Source organism: Myodes glareolus, chromosome 9 (assembly GCF_982192425.1).
Source record: "Myodes glareolus chromosome 9, mMyoGla1.1, whole genome shotgun sequence".
NCBI lineage: Eukaryota > Metazoa > Chordata > Mammalia > Rodentia > Cricetidae > Myodes > Myodes glareolus.
The window spans coordinates 50,868,648-50,889,945 of record NC_142034.1 but is presented as its reverse complement, the minus strand read 5'-3'; the positions used below and the strand labels follow the sequence as shown (position 1 = coordinate 50,889,945).

Below are 21,298 nucleotides of genomic sequence, written 5' to 3'. Positions count from 1 at the left end.
TGGGAAGACTGAGCATATGGGAAGAATCAAAACCAGAAAGATTCAGTGAATGAGGCTTATGACACTACCAGTACCAAGGCTCGGTAGTCAAGGACAGCCTTGTATAATGGACGGTGGCTCACACGGAGGATAAAAGTGTAGTGAGAATAGAGAGGGGGACCAGAGAGGCACGCTGCAGACTGATGATGCTTCTTTGCATGAGGTGTTAACCATACTCGTTTGGAAGTGGCAGGGCTCCTGAGCTACCCAGAGGCTTGTGGATGACATCAACTTGCCTTCAGGAAGCTCCTGCTTCCTGCTTCTAAGAATAAGGGTAAACAGTGTTGCTTAAAGGACCTGCAGGCTGCCCAGGACTTCTGTACTCAGGCCCTCCTGCACAACCCCGCTGCTGTAACACCAAGTTGAGTCTCCTGGCTGTTAAAGGCATTTGTAGCTCTTGGTGCTCCTTGGGGCCTTGGTTGGGAACTCGGGGACCTCCTCACCTCCTCTCCAGGCTGTCACAGCTGCCCAGAAAGAGCTTAACCCTTTTCTTAACCTGACATCCCCAGCCAGCAGTGGCAGCCACTATGTTCCTGCAGGTTCACTACTCCTTAAACCTTGGCTGTCTATTGGGGAGCCCTGCCCGTGGTTTCAGAGTACAACCCCCCTGTACCAGCTGGAGCAGGAAAGACATCAGTCCCACACCTGGAAAGCCTAGTGGCACTTGGTTAAAAGCTGGCAAAGAGAATCTCTCTCTCTGCGGTGGTCACATAAGTGAGACAGGAAATGAAGTTGCTGGCAGCCATTTTCCCAGCATGAGGGTAGAGTCCTCCTGAAGATGAAGCCTGGAGATAGATAGATAGATAGATAGATAGATAGATAGATAGATAGATAGATAGATTGATTGATTGATTCTTGAAGTCGTTCTTTGAGAATTCTTCATTCAGCCATTCCTGAGGCAATCTGTGCCCCGCATTCTTCAGTGCAATGAACCAATAATCTCCAGATGGTGTGTCAGCCATTCCAACGGAGTTTTTATCCCCCGGGGACCCAGGGAGTCCCTTTTTCTCTGGAACACTGCCAGGATGTTGCTTGTTGCTGGCCTGTCACAGACTCCTAAGTAGCCTGTTTGGGTGAGCCCTGGCAGCTAGGTGGAGGCTGGGAGCCAGTGCGTGTTCTTTGAGGTGGTCCAAGTATAGCTGGAGGTTTCCTGGGGCCTACCTAAACAAGAGTCACAGTGCTGATGAACCTACCCTTTTTAGCCCCTATGGCACTGACACTGGTCCCTGAGGCCCCAAGGGACAGGCATTACCCAGGACTCAGTCATCAGACAGGCTCTGTCTACTCAGTAAGTATAGGGAGATGAGGCTCAGACCCCTCAGCCACAGCCGTAGGCTCATTCCCCGAGGAAGCCTCCTGTGAACAAAGATGCTCCCTAAAAAAATAGAAACTCCATCGACTTGGATTGCAGCACGAGGCCCTTGGTTCTGTTTGTGCCTCCCCAAAGGCCGTAATGCAAAACTGGGAAACTGAGGTCTAGAGCAGCAGGGATTGGGGTCCTAGGCCAGGCCCTACCTCAGCAAAGTCCATTCCTGAAGCCTGCTGGGGAGAATGGTGGCTCTGGGTGGATGAGATGCCCAGACCAGGGCCCAGGGCTGTCTGTGCATCTGTTTGTCACATGCCAGTGTGTTTGTCCTCAGTCAGTGCGAAAGATTTGAACACTCTGACAAGAGCTCTCAGCTCCCAAGGTACAGGCAGAATCTTGAAAAAAGAAGGTGGCCCCATGGCAGGCAGGACGCGTTGCACTGAGAGCAGGTGGGTGTCTGGTCTGTGGCTGGAGCTCCCCAGCTCCTTCTGAGGATCTGAGCCTCGCATCCCAGTGCAGTTCACAGTGGTGGGATGGTGGGCACCTTCCCTTCCCTCACAACTCCACCTTCCGGATGCATCCCTCCAGGTCTCCTGCTGGGGAGCTTCTAAATGAGGAGCCGGGGCAAGGCGTATGAGTGGAGCCTCAGACTTGGGCAGGGGGATGACTGTGAACACAGGCCTAACTTAGGACGCTACCAAGAGGATGCTTTAAAACCCCTCAGTCCCTCACCTACTTGTCCAGCCTGGCTGAGCTCTCAAGAAGCCGTCTCCTAGACCTGCATCCTGCAGGTGCACACTCCAGAGGGCCACAGGCAGGACAGGGCAGGGCAGGTGGATTTGGGTGTGTTCAAGGCTAGCATTGTCTACATGGTGAGTTCCAGGTCACCAGGGCTACACAGTGAGAACCGTGTCTTACTCAGGGTTTCTGTTGCTGTGATGAAACACCATGACCAAATGCAACTTGGAGAGAAAGAAAGGGCTATTCCCCTACTCTCTCGTGTAACAGCTCATCATCAAAGCTAGTGAGGGCAGGAACTCAAGGCAGAAACCTGGAGGCAGGAGCTGATGCAGAGGCTATGGGGGAGCGCTGCTTACCGGCTCCCTCCATGTTTCTTGCTCAGCCTGCTTTCTTATAGCACTAAGGACCACCAGTCCAGGAGTGTGCCCTCTCATAATAGGCAGGGCCGGACTCTTTCCCACCAGTCACTAATTAAGAAAATGCCCTACAGGCTTGCCTAAAGCCCAATCTAATGGAGGCATTTTCTCAACTGAGGTTCCTTCTTCTCAGATGACTCTAGCTTGTGTCAAGTTGACATAAAACTAGCCTGTATACCCTGTCTCAAACAAAGCAAAATGAAACAACAACAAAGAATTAGCACTCTAGTAAACAGCTCACAGTGCTATGGCCATAGCTGGGCTGTTCAGGCAGGACCCACAGTGTCCACACTTAGTCTATGGCTAGCATAATACCGTGAATCCCTAGGGCTGATGTCTGAGGCAACATCACATGGATTTCACACACACACGTGCACACACATGCACACACACACACACACACACACACACTTTCACCACCATCTTGCTTCATCTGGGCTGGGATGTGGTTCGGCAGTAGAGTATTTACATAGCGTCTGTGAGGCTCTGGATTAACCCCCAGCACTATAAAAAAATAAATAAGAGAGAGAGACATGGGAAGGGCAAGACGGCAAACACAGAATGCAGAACCAACCAAGGAAGATGCACAGACAGGTGTGTGGGGAGGAGCGAGGGTCCGATGGCGACAGCTCATGGGCTTGGTCCTCCAGGCTCAACTCTATGCTCTCCTCGCTCCACTGCTGCTCAGTATAGAGCCTGGCAGGCTCTGGCCCCCTCAGGCTCTCGGGGCCTGTGAACTGCTGTACTTTATTACCAGAAGTCACATGTCTGCTCACATACAGAGGCCGTGTGACGCACCCAGGTTCTAAGATGACTGTGTTGCTCCTCGTCAGTCTTCTCATTGCAGGGCCACCCTCTAGTGGAAACCTCTGGTGGGGCTACTCCTGCCTGTGGCTCTCCTCCAGCTGGGGTTATGTGCCCCTCTAAAATTCCAACTTACACACAAGACCACTGTGCTCCTTACAGGGTTCCAGAGTTGGAGCATTAGGCAACAATCAGGATGGAATCTCAGTGTTTGGGGGGCCGGAGCAGGAAGAGTGTGAATCTGAGGGCAGCGGGACTGGATGGTGAAATCTTGTGTTACGAAACCAAATGAGGGCTGGAGAGATGGCTCAGAGGTTAAGAACATTGGCTGCTCTTACAGAGGTCCTGAGTTCAATTCCTAGCACCCATATATGGCTCACAACCATCTACAATGAGATCTGGTGCCCTCTTCTAGGCTGTAGGCATACATTTGGGCAGAACATTGTACACATAATAAATAAATCTTTTTTAAAAAAAGTAGATGAAGAATTAAAAAAAAAAAAGAAGCCAAATGAAATGACAATAAAATCACAGTGGACAAAATGATCCTTGAGACCATCCGAGAACCGTGGTGACAGGTGCCACCTCTGTTAGTTGGGCCAGCCTCCTGCCATTCCTGCCATATCAGGTATTCAGGTGTCCCCAGTGGCTCCTGTAGTGACGCCCCAGCTCTCTACCCTGAGGTCCTGAGAGACACTTGGTCCACAGCCCTATCACACTCAAGGGCAGGGAAACCATAACCTTCACGCTTGTGTGTCCCGTCTGCCTCCTTGTCCCGGAGAGCACAGAGAGGAATGTGACGTCACAGCTGGCAGTATCGGGCATAGCCTGTGGGCCAAGCATACAGCACTGAGGAACAGACCCTGCAGATCCTGGTACTTTGAGAACCAGTAGACAGAATAAGAAGCCTGGAGGTCAGCCATTTCAGGAGGTCCCCACCTCATCTCCCGCTTCCTCAACCAATGTCAGTCTAAGTTTTACAGCCTCACACTGGATGCCTCACGGACACAAAACAGCTGCCGCTGCCCCCCCTCCAACATCATAGCTTGTCACAGGCAGGAAGCATCAAAATCAAAGGTCTCTCATTCTCAGTATTTTATTTTAAAAAAGATACAAAAAGCAACAAAACGCCCCAGCAAATTTCCTATTATACTTCACTGGCTAGAGTTTAGTGACATGGTCAGCCTGGGCTGCTGGGAAGCTGGGAAAACCAGTGTTTGGCACAGAGGAAGGACACTTGGCTTAGACCATTTATGATTCATGCACTCCGCCTGGGTAGTTTTGCTACCTGAAGCAAATTCTGGCCGTTAGCAAAAGGTGTGCTTGTTATCAGCAGTGGGGAGTGATCTCTGCTGGGTGACCTGCTAGCAATGCCCCTCATTTCCTCAATTAAACAGACACTCCACTGAGGTGGTGCCTGTTAATACTCCCATTTTACAGATGATAAAACTGAGACTCCGAGATGTACAGGAACTTTCCTGAGGTAACACAGGCACATGGGTTCACCCCAGGTCTGTCTCCCATCAAGCATGCTCCCAACTCTCATTGGGGGGCATGCTGTCTAGGGATCCCCTCACGTCTGTAGCCCTCCTGAAGAAGAGCTTTCCTGCTTTCATATTTGTATGTCCCCAGTGTCTTGCAATTGATAGAGATCTACTGAGCTGATTGAAGCAACCATTCGGTTTTGATACTTGCTGCCTTGCAATGTACTTTAGAGCACGCAAACCTGCCGCCACCTTTAGTAACCCACCCGCCAGCTCCGTATTGTTTTCCCGCTGGTTCCTGCAGGTTCCTGAAGTCCTGGGCACAATTCCAACATAAATATCAGCAATGATGGAAATGTGGGGGAAGGAGAGGAGGGTGAACGGCCAGTCGAGGCCCAAGAGTGTCAGTTCCTCATTAGCTCTGGAGCCATGGAAAGTTCTTTGTTCCTGCTTGCTGGCTCTTTGCCTCCAGGATCTGGGTGGGTATTACCCTGGGCCAGCTTCCTGCTCAGATCACAGACAGTCTGGCGAACAGAGGCCAGAGCCAAGCCTGGTTCTTGAGAATAGACTTGGGGCCAGGGGGGTTCACAGCTCAGGAGCAACAGCCTGGTCCCCTCTGTGGTCATCCCCACGGTCAGGGTGACAATGACAGGGAATTTCTGCGTTTCTCACTTCACATGGAGAAAACTGGGGTTTGGGGACACAAAGCCTCTGTTCAAGGCCACACTGTAGAGCTTTGGCGATGGTCTTTGCAGGTGGAGCACCTCCCCCTAGTCAGGTGGAGCACCTCCCCCTAGTCAGGTAGAGCACCTCCCCCTAGTCAAGGGTGACTGGTAGGATTCATGGCGACCTCATGGGAAACCTCAGCAGTTTCCCAGGCTGTAACTCAGGACTTTAGAGAAGGGTGTTTGAGGCAGATTGGGTTTACAGCCAGCCCCACAGGGGCCAGGGCTCTGGCGAACATAGCCAGCCTTTCCATCTACAGCACTGTAGCCGCGGGAGGCTTCGTGAGCTCCCTGCTCTACTGTTCACTAGGGTGTGGCCTTGCCTCATCTGGCATAGGGAAGTTGTCCTTTGAAGGATACAGTGAAACACTTTAGATGATGGCACAGGCATGTGATCCCAGCTCTTCTGAGGCAGGAGAATGGCAGGTTTTAGGCCAGTCTGGCTAAGGAGACTGTATCCCACAACAAGGGAGTTAGTTGCTCTTTCCCACCCGGAGAGTCCTCCTAGAGGCATCTCCACCCCACATCCCACCTTCTGCAGCCAGCCACAGTTGTGAATGATCAACCAGGAGGGCCTGTGCTGATTTGAATATGCAAATGAGGGATGTGGCTTCAGGAAATGTGAAGCAAATAGAACTCAACTTGCAAATTCTAGTATTTTCATGGAGTGCATTGTTGGAAGCCAGGGAACACAGCCCCACAGAAATTCCCTTCCACTCCAGCGTCCAGTGACACCCATGGCGGCTAACCATTCTGGGAGTCACCTCTCAGTGGTAACAGATGCCCCAGTCTCCACAGACAGGACTGGGTTAGCAAGTTGCAACATCAGGGAAAGTCCTCCAAAGAGGTAAAGGACATTCTGAGGTCACCCACTGAGCCAGCTCTGGGTCAGGTCAGAGAGTCCTCCGTGTACCTACTCTGAGGTGGCCAGAACCCAGGCATCAAGTGCCTTAGACACAGAGCTTGGCCCTGCCACCCTGAGGACCTGGCTGCCTTTGTCAACTTTGCCCACATCTCTGAGCTCCCAGGCTCTACCTGAGGACCTGGAAAGGACCCAGGGTACTGGGGGTAACCTGGCAGAAACAGAGCCTAGGCACTGGGCCACAATGACAGGATATCCCCAGGGAGCTGGGCTGGCTGCCCACACAGGGAACGCCGGGGTGGAGACCTGGCATAGCTGGACTAGAAGGCCCCAAAGGGCACAGAGGGGGAAAGTCAGGACAGCTGGTCCCTCCAGGCAGTGAATGGCCCAGCATTGTCATGGAAAGTGTGACCACAAGCAAGAGTGAGGCAGAGGAAGTCGGGTGCCCACAAACAGAGATGTGAGTTTTTTCCACTGCTCCATTCTGAAAGCCAAAGGCGCCACTTTTTCCTGGGGGGCCACATGACTACAGTCCACTAGCGATCTTAGAATTAGACATGGGTTTATCCCACCTACTATCTGGCTATAGGTCTAAAGTGGAGAGGGCTTCCCCAGACTCTATAGCCAGGGCAATCCACACTGGCCTGGGGACTTGACCACCTGAACTCAGCTCTAGCCTAGAAGAACCCAGAGTGAGGACCACCCTAAGCCCCTACCCAACCATGCATATAGGACGTGGCTTTTAAACTCCCCATGGTGGCCTCTTCTCTGTTCCATGGGGATAAATCCCACTTTTAAAGTTATGGCTCAAGGACTACAAACTTGGCTGGTCAACAATTTCCAAGGCAAATCAGGGTTCTTTGTTGACTCGGCCTCCTGCCTAGGCTGTGCAGGAGGCTGGCCCGATGTGCCCCCTTCCTCTCAGTCAGCCCACTCCTCTCATTGCCAAGGTGCTGGTAGTTGAAGCACACAACTGGCCAAGAGACTGTGCCTCTGTGACAGACACTGTGGTAAGTAAAGGAGGGAAGCCAGAGAGCTGTGTGGACCTAGGACGATTTCAGCTCCGCTCTGGGTCTTAAACCCCTGACTACGTGATATGGTTGTGACATAAGCTATATCCCCACAATAGGAACAGTGACAGACATGATGCTCATTCATTCTCTTTCTCCCATATTGATATCTCATCTGCTTTTCCTGCCCCAAGAACTGCATTTAGCCAATATCACTGAGAATCTAACAGAAGGTGGTTCGGGTGCTGAGTCATGAGATGCCCTCTTTGCCCTTCAAATTTCTAACAGCATCATCGCCACCCCCTGGGTTCCATTTTAACCAATGCCCAGTGCTTCTGTGTTTGTCCGAGTTCCCACTGGCAGCCTACAGCTGGTGTGTCCCTCCAAAATGAGTACCATCTGAACCATCAAAGGTGGGCTCGGGGGCAGCCTGCGCTCAGAGTCATTATGAAGTCACCTTCCTGGCTAGGAATGTCCTAAGAGGGCCAGATGGCAGAGAAGAGCGGCCTTCCCAGAGTAGGTAACAGTGTGGGCAACGACACGGAGAAAGGATGGAGATTGGTTGATGTGACTGGAACCTGAGGCGGTGGAAGTGCAGGGGCACAAGATCAGCCTGGCCAGTTGGCCCTCAACAGTGGGGTTGATCTTACCAGAGAAGACCACAGGGGGTCGTGGAAGGCTCTAAGCAAGGGAGAGGCCGCACAGCTGCTGAGGAAGAGGACTCTAGTCCAGCAGCAGACACAGCAAGAGGAGGGCCTTAGAAGTAGGCCCACCCTCTCATGACATGCTACTCTTCCTGAGGTCCGGGGGTGCCTCTGGAGGGAGAGGACGACTTCCTTTCCTTGGTCTGGCTGGGGAGATAAGGGGGTGAGGACAGGAAGTTGCCTTAAGGAGTTAGCACGGCCTGATGTCCCACTGCAGGGCCGGCTTAGATGCGAGGGGAAGAGGCACAAAATGCCAACAAAGTGTCCTGGACTGGCCTGGGGACCCTGAGTGCTTCTCCCTCTGTCCCCTGATGACAAGCCCCATTTCTGTGGCCCGGTAGGTGACATGTGCTTCTTCTAGGACAGGCATCATGAGTGTCCACAGTGGACAGCCATTCTATGCCTGCCTTCTGGAGACCTCCTGGCACCCTCCACGGGACAGCTCAGGTGGCCACTCTCAAGAGTGTCCACAGGTAGAGGATCTGGGGACAAACAACAGTCAGGGAGCTAGTAGGGGTCATATGGGGCTGTGGGGGCTCCAGTGGCCCCAGGAACTCCCAGAAATGAGACAGCTGGAAGGGGAGCAGTGTATCTAGCAGAGGACAGAATGAGCAAGAATCCAGAGGCCGGCCTGCCCCCAGGGAGGAGAGAACCAGGCGTGAATTCAGGGGCTCCCCCATGGAGGCAGGCAGTGGTTAGTAAAGGTTTGGAGGCAGGAGAACAAAGTGGGGTGGGCAGCTAGAAGAAGGGATAGGTGATGTGGGGGACTCCTTGGAAATCCATCTCAGAGATGGATACGAAGGTCGCTCCAGACCAAGGGGCCGATGACAGGGGCTGGTACAGGGTCCCTAAGCCTGAACAATACACCCAGGATAGAGTAGAGTAGCAGATGACTTAGGGATCTCCCACTCTTGAAAAGCTGGAAGCAAAGGGCTTCCCACTTGTCCCCCAAAGGTGGCAATCCAAAGGAGGACTGGGAGCCCAAGACAATAGACTCAGCTGGGTGGTGTTGGTGCACACCTTTAATCCTAGCACTAGAGATGCGGAGGCAGGCAGATCTCTGTGAGTTCGAGGCTAGCCTGGTCTACAGAGAGAGTTCCAGGATAGCCAGGATAGTACAGAAAAACTCTGTCTCAAAAAAAAAAAAAAAAAGACAATAGACTCAGAGACTCAGAATAGCACTTAGTAGGGGGCTGAGGATCCCCGAGGTGTCTGCAGCTAGACACTTCTGAGTCCCCGAAAAGAAGGTAAGGTTCTCAAGCCTACAAATCTGAGGGTATTTTGGTTTGGTTTGGTTTTATAAGACATAGCAGGAGGCTGGTCTTGAACCTAAGAACCTCCTGCCCCAGCTTCCTGAGTGAAGGGATTGAAGGAGTGTGTTACCCCTCCTGGTGAAAGGGAGCAGATCTAAGATCCTGGCTTATGGTGCAAGTCCTCCTCAGTTGTTCTGATAACAGACTTAGCCCTGCCTGCTATGGAAGCTCCCATCTCGGGCCATGGGTCTGGAGCTATGGGGGGAAAGCAAGGCTAATGAATTCCTCGAAGGGAAATCTAGGGGGTTGGAATGTGGTTCTAGTACTAGTCACAGTTCTTGTGTGGAAGCCCTCTCTCTCTGGGAAGCATGGTTTCCATGAGACCACCACAGGTCCCTCTGCAATTCCATTATAATTTGGGTTAATGAACCACAGTAGGTCTCTACTGAACACCCCCAGGTTCCCAATTCAACAGTTAGCCCTAATGCTACCTAAGGCCCAGCTTTCTATTTCCAAATAACAGAAACCCTGAGAGACTGGCCCCCCAGTTGGGATTTTATTGACTCTTTATCTCTAGCAGATGAAGGTGCTCTTAGGGCTCCATCAGAGACCCACCTCTTAGTAAATAAACTCTGCAGCACTGGGGATCAAAGCCAGGCTTTACATCTGCCAGACAAGTGCTCTACCACTGAAGTATAGCTCAGCCTAGAAACACGCCATCTCCTCGCTGCCGTGGCCCCTCTTCCACCTCCTCTTCTCCTGCCTTCCCTTCACCCCACTTTGTACAACCTAGCTGATCTCAAACTCGCAACTCTTTTGCCTCAGGTGTCCTGAGTGCTGGGTTTATGAGTCTGTCTGGCTGCTGGCCATCAATAGCCGCTGTAGTAAAAATATTTTCCCCAGTATTTTAACAAAAATCCAAGTCAATGTATGTGGTTGGCTGGGTTATAGTTGGGGCTACTTCTGAGTCAATCCTGTGGTCAGGGAACTACAGGCTGTCTTATTTTCTAGGGCATTCATACACTAGCCTCTGGATCTCAGAAACGGGATCATTTCTGGGGCAGTCAGAGAGTGGAACAGGAAGGGGAAGAATCCTAGATGAAACTGAGGAAGACAGAATGCTTATTGTGGTCCTGAACCTTGGGAGTGGGTCATTGTGTCCATGCTTGGGTAAGGACACTGGATCTTTTCCTCTTCCCTCCTCCTTCTTTCTAAGCATGGACTACATTTCCCAGCTCGCCTTGCAGACAGGTGTCAAGGGCCATGTGACAAACTGCAGCCTACAGACTATAAGAGGAAATGATATTGGCACTAGGATTGGCTCATGAAAGCCTCCCATGACTGGAGCCATGTTCTTCCTCCCTCCTTGGCTCCAAGAAGTTAGTGTGGTGACCTTGCCACCACAGTGAAAAAAACAGAACCACAAACAGGAAAGAGTTTGGGTCTCAGTGTCACCACGCGGCCACGTGTTCAATAGGCTGCACAGTCTGCACAGTTAGAAGTAAACTTTTCTAGATAGTTGTAGCACGATTAATAAAAATTCAGAGACAGATATTGGGGTTCAACCTGAAGGTCAGAAAAGCAAAACAGCCAGCCACTGGCTATTACCTCTACCTCAGTCTGAAATGGCGATCCTACCTCCAGGCATCTCAGAATGAGACTGTGTCTGAGAGCTGTCTCCTCCCGTCTTAAAGGCGTGCACCATGACCACCTGGTTTCTATGGCAAACTAGGGTGGCTACTGGGATTAAAAGTGTGTGTCATCACTGCCTGGTCTGTAAGGCTGACCGGTGTGACTGTTTTGCTCTCCGATCTTAAGGCAAACTTTATTTATTAAAATGCAAATGAAATAACATTACACACTAGCCTCGATGTAGTTACTTGGGACAGACTTTATTGTGGCAGTTGATTTACCCTGACAATCACCCACGAGCAAAGTGGGGCTCAGAAGTGTGAAGCACCTTGCCCAAGGCCACACAGCCTAGAAAAGGCAGAGCTCAGATGTGAAGTTGGACTTATATCTAGTCACACATAGCTCCTTGACTCAAAAAACAAACCAGAGGCTGGATAGATGGCTCAGAGGTTAAGAACACTGCCTGTTCGTCCAGAGGGGTTCTGAGTTCAATTCCTAGCAACCACATGGTGGCTCACAACCATCTATAATGAGATCTGGTGCCCTCTTCTGGCCTGCAGGCATACATGCAGGCAGAACACTATATACATAATACATAAATAAATCTTTAAAAAACAAACAAAAAACAAACAAACTAGAAAAGGACTATAAATCTCCAGAAATTTGTTCAAAAACAGGCATATCTGGTCTGAACACTGGTTCCCTTCTGGTCTGGTCCCCTCCCAGTAGGAGGATCTCTGGTCTGTTCACCCTGCTTGTACTGTTGGGCCTGGGCTTCTCTTCTCCTTGGTGTGTGTGTGTGTGTGTGTGTGTGTGTGTGTGTGTGTGTGCATGTGGTAGGGCATACAGGTGGCTTGTTTGTGCAGTATACAGGTGGCTTGTGTGTGCAGTATACAGGTGACTTGTGGGGGTATACAGGTGGCTTGTGTGTGCAGTATACAGGTGACTTGTGGGTGTATACAGGTGGCTTGTGTGTGCAGTATACAGGTGGCTTGTAGGTGTATACAGGTGGCTTGTGTGTGCAGTATACAGGTGGCTTGTGGGGGCTACACAGGTGGCTTGTGTGTGTGTGGATGGGGTGGTATACAGGTGGCTGAAGCTGCTTCCCAGGATTTCTCTTCAGTCCCAAATATAGACGTGTTCTTCAACACCTCCCCTGGTCTCCTCAGGCCTCTAACACCTACTTCAGTGACTCTTCTCTGTACCTCCTAGGCCTGACCCGATCCCTACCCAGCAAGCTGAAGCAGAAACTCGGGCTCAGGTGACTCCACTTTCCCTTGCTCCATCCGTCAATTCCCCACACTAGCTCCATGGAAGACTTTTCTAGAAGGCAAATCTGATCCTATCTCTCATTGTTTACAGCCTTCAGGATCTATCCTCCAGATATCCATCTTCTGCTCCCATGATGCAGCTGTGCTGGAACTGGATCTCTATCCGTGACACACGGCTGATGTTTCTCACATTTAATTCCAACAGCTTGTGACTGCTTGCAACACCCTCTTCATTTGTCCAAACCCTCCGAGGGAACACCTGCCTCCTCCTGACTGTCCTGGCCTCTCACGTGAGGCCGCCAGCCTGCTGGCAAATTGCCACTATCTGCCCTGTGGGAGAGTCAGAAAATTCTGGGGCTAGCCAGGCCTGGAGCTGTGAGGCCATGACAGCTGCGGGAAGTGGGGAGAATGGGACTGCCCTTTGGACAGCCTGCTAGGGACCATGTATGTCACTCTAGACTGGAAGCACAGAAGCGACGGACAGAGAACTGGAATATGTAATGGCTCGGTGGGACTTAAGGAAAGTTTGGAGAGGTGCTCAGAAGTCCTGATGAGGACAGCTGAGCAGGTGGGGCACCCTGACAGGTGTAGTCACCTGGGAGGTAGGCACCACAGTTTTGCTCAGTCCATGTGGCTTGAAGACAGGGTGGAGTGGCCTAGAGAAAGGGGTAGGGCTGCCAGAGCAAACAACCAGGCCTCCAGGCCCTGCCTTCTAGCAAACATCAACTCACAGCTATGGATGGGAGCAGTGGGAGAGACTTGGGGTTAATGTCCATGAGGCTGGCAGAGGAGGTGTGTGTTTGGGAGGAAGTGGGGATGTCTGCTGCTCAAATGCCTACAGCTCCGTGTCTCAGGGGGCAAGGTCTCTAGTGGGGAACTATCCGTGCCTGGCTCTGTCTGCAGCAAAGTCCTAACAAGTTTCCTAGCAACTTACAAATGGAGAGACTGTATGTGTACTGTCCTGGTCAGAGGAGAAGGGATGGAGGAAGATACCTAGGGATACTGGAGTTGAAACTTAAAATGTCAGAATAGGAGCTCAGGCTCCTACTACAAGTAGCACATACTTGTAATCCTAGTATTCTGGAAGCTGAGGCAGGAGGATTGCCAAGAATTTGAAGACAGCCTGTACAGCAAGACCCTGTCTCAAAAAAAAATCCAAAGTAAACAAATAAAATGTCAGTTGGAAGGAGATACAGCCATAAAAACAGCATTCCTTCATCTCTCTGCCAGCTGAGACCCAGCTGACGTCACAAAGTCTGGACAACCCTTCAAAAGCCACTAAAAGGCTCAACCTGTCCCTGTCTTCACTATTCAATATCCTGAAGGCATAGAGAGTTGGAGGTAGAAGATGAAAAATCCTGGCTCTGGGGTGCCCAGTTCAGGCAGGTCAGAGGCTTCAGGCTCCATGGGTGCCTTGGGGCTTAGGTGCCAAGTAGCACCATCCTGCAGCCTTGGCGATCCAGAGACAGCACTGAGTGCAAGAGCAGAAGGGCGGTGATGAGGTCACCCTGTTCTCTTGGCTCCCCCTCTTGGAAGGTGAGTGGTCTCTGCCTTCCCCACTCCCTGGGGCTGCACCCGGTTGGCACTCCCTGGGCAGTGCTGACAGGAAGATTTCCTCTGTTCCTGTCCCTCCCTCAGCCAAGGTCACTTCTGCCGGGCATCCTAAGCAGGGAACCCCTCTGCCTCGCTCCTGCTCCCGGGGGAATCTCTCTGGATCCCCCATTCACTGTCGAGGGAATGCTTTGAGTGGTAGGTAACATCCTGGTGCTCTTTACCTTTCTTCTCCACTGGACCACTCTTAGGGTCTTAGAGTTGCGGGTGCATGAGCAATGAGCGCTCATCGCAGGACCTTTGGGAAAGAATAAAGTGCACACATTTAGCACCCGAGGAAAGCATCAGGTGGCTTCCTCTGCAGGAGACCCACGAGTGCACAGCGTCTGCTTCCCGTCAGACCCGGGGTCGCTGCGCTGAGGTGGAGCTGGGAAGGGAGGCCACGCTGCAGACATCTGCAGTTTGCACAGCCCCGCTCCGCCCCTAGGGCACCGAGAGGCTGCGACGTGGCAGCTGCACGCACCCCAACTCTGCAGACCGGGTTCGAGGCTCCCGGGCCAGTCTCAGTGCCGAGTTCGGTAGGACTGGCGGGGATTCCGTCCCCGCAGCCCGAAGGGGTGGGGCGGGGCGGCGGCGGCGGGGGCGGCCGGAAGGGGTGTGGGGGCGGGGGCGGGTCCCGCGCCGCCCCGCCCAGGGGACGGAGCCTGGGGCTCAGCATCCTGGCGCGGGCCGGGCCGCCTCAGTCACTGCCGTCGGGGAAGGTCCCAGCGCGGTCATGGCCTCGCGAGGTGCCCGTCCCTGCCCAAGCCCTCAGCACCCCGCTCAGTAGCCCCGAGGAAAGGTGGCCTGGACGTCGCGGACGGCTGGGCGGGCAGCATGGAGGAGGCGCACCTGCTCCCGGCTGCCGACGTGCTGCGCCGCTTCTCGGTGATAGCCGAGGGCGGCTTGAGCCCGGAGCAGGTGACCGACGCGCGGGAGCGCTACGGCCCCAACGGTGAGCGCGAGTCTTTACCCCGCGGTGGGGAGCGGTTGTCCCCCTCCTTGCTCTAGGCAGGAAGCTGGGGCTCCGTAAACCTCCGCAGATGTTAGTGGGGCACCTGGCGGGGCTTCACGGCCTCCTTCGTGGGGAGCAGAGGATCCGACCCCCCACTCCCCGTCATTATGCACGCCTGCAAGCCTTAGCCTATCCTATCTGAAGGCCTCGCTGAATGCCCGCGCCCGCGCCCGCGCTGCTGTGCGATCCTTTGGTACCCTGCAGGTGCAGACTCTTAAGACACGCTAGCCAGGGTCTCCGAGGCCCAGCCTTTCAGATGGCTCCCATGTCTCCCCGGAAGGTTCAATATGACGCCCGAGAAGGTGCATCTTGTCAGCTGTCAGCTTTGGTGTTCTTACTCCCAGCCCCAGGTCTTCCTCTTTCTGCAACCCCAAGCGGATGTGGCTGGCGGGGGTTGATGTGGGTTTGAACTGCTGGGGCAAAGACCTGCCTTCCTGGAGGGGCAGGTTGAGGTCTGGAGGAGCTCCCAGAGGAGTCTTTTCCCCAACTGGTGGTCTGGAGTGGTACCTGCCCATTTCTGGGCATGGAGGAAGCCCATGCACCCTTGCAGTTTACTGTGAGAGGTATGGCTTCGTCACCTCTCTCAAGGGAGCATGGGGTTCTCCTTCCTGCCAAAAGTCTTGCCAGTGCCAATAGACTGTATCCAGATGTTGCCCACACATTGCTAGGAGTCTCTCCGGGGACATATAGTGGTTCCCTGAAGGATCTGTCACTCCTGGCTTAGATACACACCACCTATGAGAGAGAGAGAGAGAGAGAGAGAGAGAGAGAGAGAGAGAGAGAGAGAGAGAGAGAGAGAGAGAGAGGAGGGAACCATGGCCTGGCCTGGGTGTCCCTCTGCTCAGGGAAAGCTGGGAAATTAGGAAGAGCTGTCAGAAAGGGTGCTTTGGGGTTTGTATTGGTTTATGAAAACCACCTCTTATGTAAATATTATCTTTCTGGAGCAGAAATCCTTTTTCAAAAAAATTAGTTGCTATATTTAGTTGAGCTGTGGGAGGAACTAGGAGATAAATATTATTTAATATCCCCCATTAATGACTTGGCATTGAGGGTGTCCTTTGCTGAAGGAAGGCAGGGAAGCAGGGTCTTCCCCTGACCCTGAAGGAGTGGAAGGCAACTCTGGGGTCTACAGCCTGTTTGATGCGACTGTGGTCCCCAGCTTAGGAATCTTGGTTCTCATATGAAGTTGGAGACTCAGCCTTTAGTTCTGTCCCAGGTCACATAGACTTTGTCCCTTGAGGGCTCTGGCCTAGTTCGCTGTCTTTTCTGGCTCATGCCTTCGTCGGTCCAGCAGAGGAGATAGCTGGGAGCGAGGACGCCCCAGCCCCCTTCCACCAAGCAGTTTTGTCCGGCGATGGAGTCTCAGAGTGTCTGAGTGTGATGGTGGGATAGGATATTGGCTTGACATAGTACAAAGGGCATGGCAGGAAAGGTTGGCAGGGGTGTTTCAGATGTCTGTTTGATGGTGTTAATAAAAGCTCCTACTTCATTGAGCAACTGCTTTATGCTGGGTCCCGTGTTCAGCACTTTTCCTCAATTAACTCATTTCTTCTCCTAAATGGTGCTGAAGTAAGAACTTGGTCACCCCGTTTCACTGAGGAGGTGAATGAGACACTAGAAGCTCAAGTGGCTTGCCAAGGTCACAGTCGGTGGTGGAGTTGGTCGTGGGGGGCCTCTCTCCAGGCCTTAGCTTTTCCTGACTCTATCAGACAGACCCATGTTCTGTCGCCTGGTGCTGGTGCCTCTGCTAGGTGTTGGGGTTGTCTGGGTAGTAGCCATTCCTGCTTCATTCCTCGGTCCCCCGGGTCCCTCCCATCACTGGCTTGTTCCTCAGGAAGCTGTCCAGGGCTCTGGAAGTTGTCAGGTGAGCAGAGGGGAACCAGCTGCCTCTCCCTGTGGGGGGAAGCTTGGGTGTTATCCAGTCTCTGCTTGGCCTCTGGAGTGGAGTAGATAAGGCTGAGCACCCGAACTCTGTTCTGTCCTAAGCAGGCCACTTGGATACTCTGCCTCGGCTTCTGCATTATGAGAGTACTGTAGGACCCATGTCAGGGTTGTTTGTGCATGCTTAGTGAGGTCACTTACATAGAGTCATCCTACCCTGTAACCGGGAGGTGGGGCTGGGAGATAAGATGGGCAGGGTTTTCAGGCAAAGGGGACACCCCGGGGACTAGTGTTCCCCCTTACCCTAGTCAGCTATGCACCTGCAAAGTCGTTAGCTCTGGAAACCACAAGGAAGTCATTTGCTTAACCTCTCAAAGTTTGCAAATTCTGCCTGGGGTGGAGACATGGTGGGGCGCTGGAGAATCTCACCCTCCCAACTCCCCCCTCCCTTCCCTGATAGAAAACCTCAGGGCTGGGTAGAAACCTCACATAGCTACTGAACAGACCAGCCAGGAGAGCCGACAGACATGAAAACACCACCAGCCCCGGTAGCCCCGCTAGCCTGGAACTTGTGGTCTTTCTGCTGCAGCCTCCTGCGGGCTGGGATTATAGGCCTGCGGCGCCATGTTGAACTTGAGTGATGCTTTGTTTTTGTTTTAATTGTGCTCAGGATTGACCCAGGGCCTTCCACAGGCCAAGCTAGCTTTCTAACACTGAGTTCCACCCCTGATTCTAAATCTATTTTTTAAATAAAAAGTTATACAAAGTATCTTCAAAGAGTACTTCCAAAGTGTACAGTAAAGTCTCCCCACTCCATTCCCAGCCACCAGTCTCCTTCCTGGATACACACCGGGTGTGTGTGGAGGCCTAGGGTCCAGGGCTGTCTTTTCAGGGAGGGGCAGCCTGGATGTGGCCATCCTCTTGGCTAGAGCTCTTGGATACATCTCCTGAGCAGCCTCGTGGCCTCACAGGGTTTCATCATAACAGGTGCAGTTTCCTCACCCCCACTTCCCGTGGCTGCTTGGTTCGTGGCCCTCAGCATTCCACACAGCCTTACTAGAAGCCCCCCCATTCCCACATCACATCACCACTAAGAGTGGCATTTCAGAACAAGCTCCTAGAGGAACTGGTGAGCAAAATAGGAATGTTTTCACCTGTAGGGACTGTGGTTGAGTCCTTGCCCGTGGGGCTGAAGCAGCCAACCTGCCCACTTCTGCCGCCCAGCCAGCGGTGTCAAAGCCCACCTTCAACCGGGGCTCATCTGATGGGAAGGTTCCTCTTATAGCTTTCCTTGCATTTTTTTCTTCTGTTTTCAAGTTAGGTTCAGCACCTTTGGTTACTCAGAAGCCGTCTGACATCTGTATATCCCTAAACAGCATAGACCAAGCCCAGAGGCTAGACTGCGCTAGGCTCATCTGGACACAAACATCCACGCTTGAGAACCCTGAAAGCCAAGGATGCTGGGTCAGGCAAGATCCCAGGAGGACTCAACAGTGACCTTGTTTCTTGCCTTCAGCCCAGGCCCCAGTTGGCACTAAACAGGGAAGCCCCATATGCATGACCCCCAGAAACCATTAGGACAGAGCAGGTGTGGCCTCTGGCATACTTGCCCCTTTTGGCTTCCCGTGTCTTCAGCATGGTAGGGACAGGCCCCCCCCCCAACCCCCTTTCCTAAGTGCCTCTTAGGATCTGAAACTGCCTCTGCTGGGTGCTGGGTTACCTGTTGCCATTCGGGGCTTTGCCTCGGTTGTCACATTTCCTGGTCCTTACTGAGGTCTGCCAAGCAACAGTGTCAGTCCTGCCCCAACTGGATCTCAGTGTACCTTGTGGCAGGACACGCAGGTGTTGACAAACCTTTCCCCATCCCTGGTAGGCTGGTGTGTCCCTCTGCAGCATGGGAGCCACTGCTCCCTGGCCCCCTGAGTGGTCCCCCTCAGAGCCGGGCCAGGCTAGCCACTCTAGGTGGACCCTGGAGACAGGGCAGAGCCAGGTGGGCTGGGCGGGCCCTGCCTAGCTAGAGCCTCTCCCTGACTCTCCAAGTGACAATTTAATTGCTCTGTAAATTTGCCTTGGAGGAAGACCTTGGTGAGTGCCCGCCTCTCCCAGCTGGAGCTGACATTTAGAAGCCGAAATTCCAGTTTTCAATGTTGAGAGAAGGAAGGAGTTGGAGGGGGAAATTAGAGAAGCAGGTGGTGCATAGAGCCCAGGGTGGGGGTGGGGCAGCCCCCGCGGTGTGCTTGGCTCTGTACCCTCCACTCCAGGGTATGGGCAGTAGGCCTGAGCAAGTGCATAAACAGTGACCCTGGGGTGGGGGACTGAGGCACAGTGTGGTTCCAGGGATGGCTGCCTTGCCTTGGTTCTCCCGGCTAGTTTCCTGGTCAAAGAGTGGTGAAGGGACAAGATCGGGAGAGAGGCCCCGCTGGCTTCTTGGAGTCTTGATGAGGCGATGAGAAGGGTATAGGGGGGAACATAGAAGGTGGCGGCTTTCATGCTTGACTGTAAAGATACCTGCACATAAGATGGGGGTAACTTTGGAAGGGCAGGCTGGGAAGATCAGGGAAAGTCTCAGAGGCTGGCTTTTTCTGGGCTTTGCCACTCTTGGGACAGAGGGAGGGCTCCATGCTCCAGCACATGGGCCGGGTGCTGTTCCGGGTGCTGGAGATGCTGCGTTGACCAAATCCTGTTATGGAGCTGACGGTCCATCTCTGTCATGGTGCTGATGCCTGGTGACTGTGCTGTCCCTCTCAGAAGCTTTCTGTCAATCACTAGGCCTTCAGTCAGCATCAGGGGGCATCCCTGTCACCACAGCAGATGGAGAAACAGACACGGGCCCCTGGGCCTGCCCGTGGCCCTGGCATAACAAGAATTAGAACAGAATGTAAACTCATGCCCTCAGGACAAGGTTTAGGTTCTGAGTCTCTGAGACTCAGGGGTGCCATGCCTGGGCCAGGCCAGTGGGGATAGGACCCTACCAGGTTACTGCCTTTGCCCTGTGTAGCTGCCAACACTATAATGGACAGGAGCCAGGCATCCCTCCATTTAGCAAATAGGATGTCTGTATCAAGGTAGGCCTGGCACCAACCCAGTCCTTAGAATCGTCTGGGGACAGGTAGGACAGTCCGCGTCTTATCTTTCCCCTCACTGGGGACTCTTCCACACCTGGCCTTCCTCTGTGACCTTGTGAGTTGCTCATGTCCTTCATGTCTTCTCAAAGAGAGACTCAGGTCCTTCAGGATTTTAGTGGAATCAGCATTTGAAGCAGACCAGACTTGAATGTGTAGGATGTAGTGGTCCCCAAAACCCCACCTGTGAGCACAGCAGATCCTCTGGGACTGGTGATTTGCGCAGGTGGATTTGGGCTCACTACAAAGGAATGGACATACAGGGCATGCAGGACCCCAAGATCTTTCAGGTGGCCTCGACTGGGAAGTTAAGGGACCAGGGTAAGGAAGGCAGAACTATCTAGGGATTAGCACAGGAGGCCCAGAGCCAAGGTCGAGGATCAGAGGGTCTGGGTGTAGAGATGTTCCCTGATTCTTCCCAGTTGTATGGTCATGATGTTGTAGCTCAGCCTATCTGTGCTCAGGTGCTGTAAAATGGAAAGACTGATAGTGTCTCCTCAAGCTGAGTGAGAATCTGAAGAACAGCATACACACAGGGGTAGCAGAGCAGCTAGTATACGCATGGGTTAGCAGCGCTGTAGTGGAGGGTCTCTATCCCTGCCCTTGCCGTCCATGGTGGCAGACAGCTAGATGCCTCATGTGGCTGCTTGTGCTTAAGTGAATGAAGTCAGTAAAATTAGAAATGTCATCCTCAGGCACATGAGCCACTTTCCCAGGGCCCGGTGTCCACATCTAGCTAGTGACTGCTATACCAGATGGGACAGGAACTCCGTCCATCGTCACAGAGCAGTCTGTGGGACAGTGACCTTCCAGGGAGCCTTGCACCAAAAACCTAGTCTGCCAACTGGGAGCTGACACACATCCTTTATTTGGAAACTCTCATGGGCTGAGAAATGCACAGTTACAGTGTGGCCTCAAGCTGGGAGAAGCAGCAGTATCTGGGGAAATGTGATGGCTTTTAAGGAGTGGGTCACTGTGGGTCAGGGAGCTGGAGGGGAGATCCAGGTAGACAAGTATTAAAGGGGAACTAGAAAGACACCCATAGGGTAGGTAAGGCTGCAGCCTGAAGGCTAGAATTGGTATGTGTGCCTGTGACAGGTATGCTAACCTAATCCTGTATCACCAGGGGCCATGGAGCCTGGGGTGCGGGTAGGGAGGCTTGCCTCAGAGCCAAGAGCAGAGAAACAACATGAGAGAGTCAGGCGAGGCTGACAGCCCTTCTCTTGGCCATGAGCAAGGTGAGAGACTCCTGGGTAGAGCACTGATAAGTGCTGTGGGGTGGGCACCACTTTGTTTGAGGCAGGGGCATAGCTAATATGACCTCTAAGGGACTCTGCTCCATTGGAGAACTGGCCCAGAAACTGGGTCCGGACCTCCCCCCACCTTTCCTGTTCGCTTCAGTTAAATAGATCAGAAGGGAAAGTCTGTTTGATTTTAATCTCA

General features: G+C 52.9%; 1 protein-coding gene across 3 annotated transcripts in view; it reads left to right on the top strand.

The window, feature by feature from the left end:
- The first annotated feature begins 14,529 nt into the window (after positions 1-14,529).
- Positions 14,530-21,298, top strand: part of Atp2a3 (ATPase sarcoplasmic/endoplasmic reticulum Ca2+ transporting 3) — a 31,484-nt gene continuing 24,715 nt past the window's right edge. For 2 of the 3 annotated variants that reach the window (XM_085695267.2, XM_087910338.1), the window contains exon 1: positions 14,540-14,792. In XM_085695267.2, coding sequence (XP_085551393.2) covers positions 14,675-14,792 — 118 coding nt within the window. In that variant the 5' untranslated portion in view covers positions 14,540-14,674. Of the gene's footprint in view, positions 14,793-21,298 lie in introns of all 3 variants that reach the window. The other variant, XM_048448689.3, reaches the window with a different exon arrangement.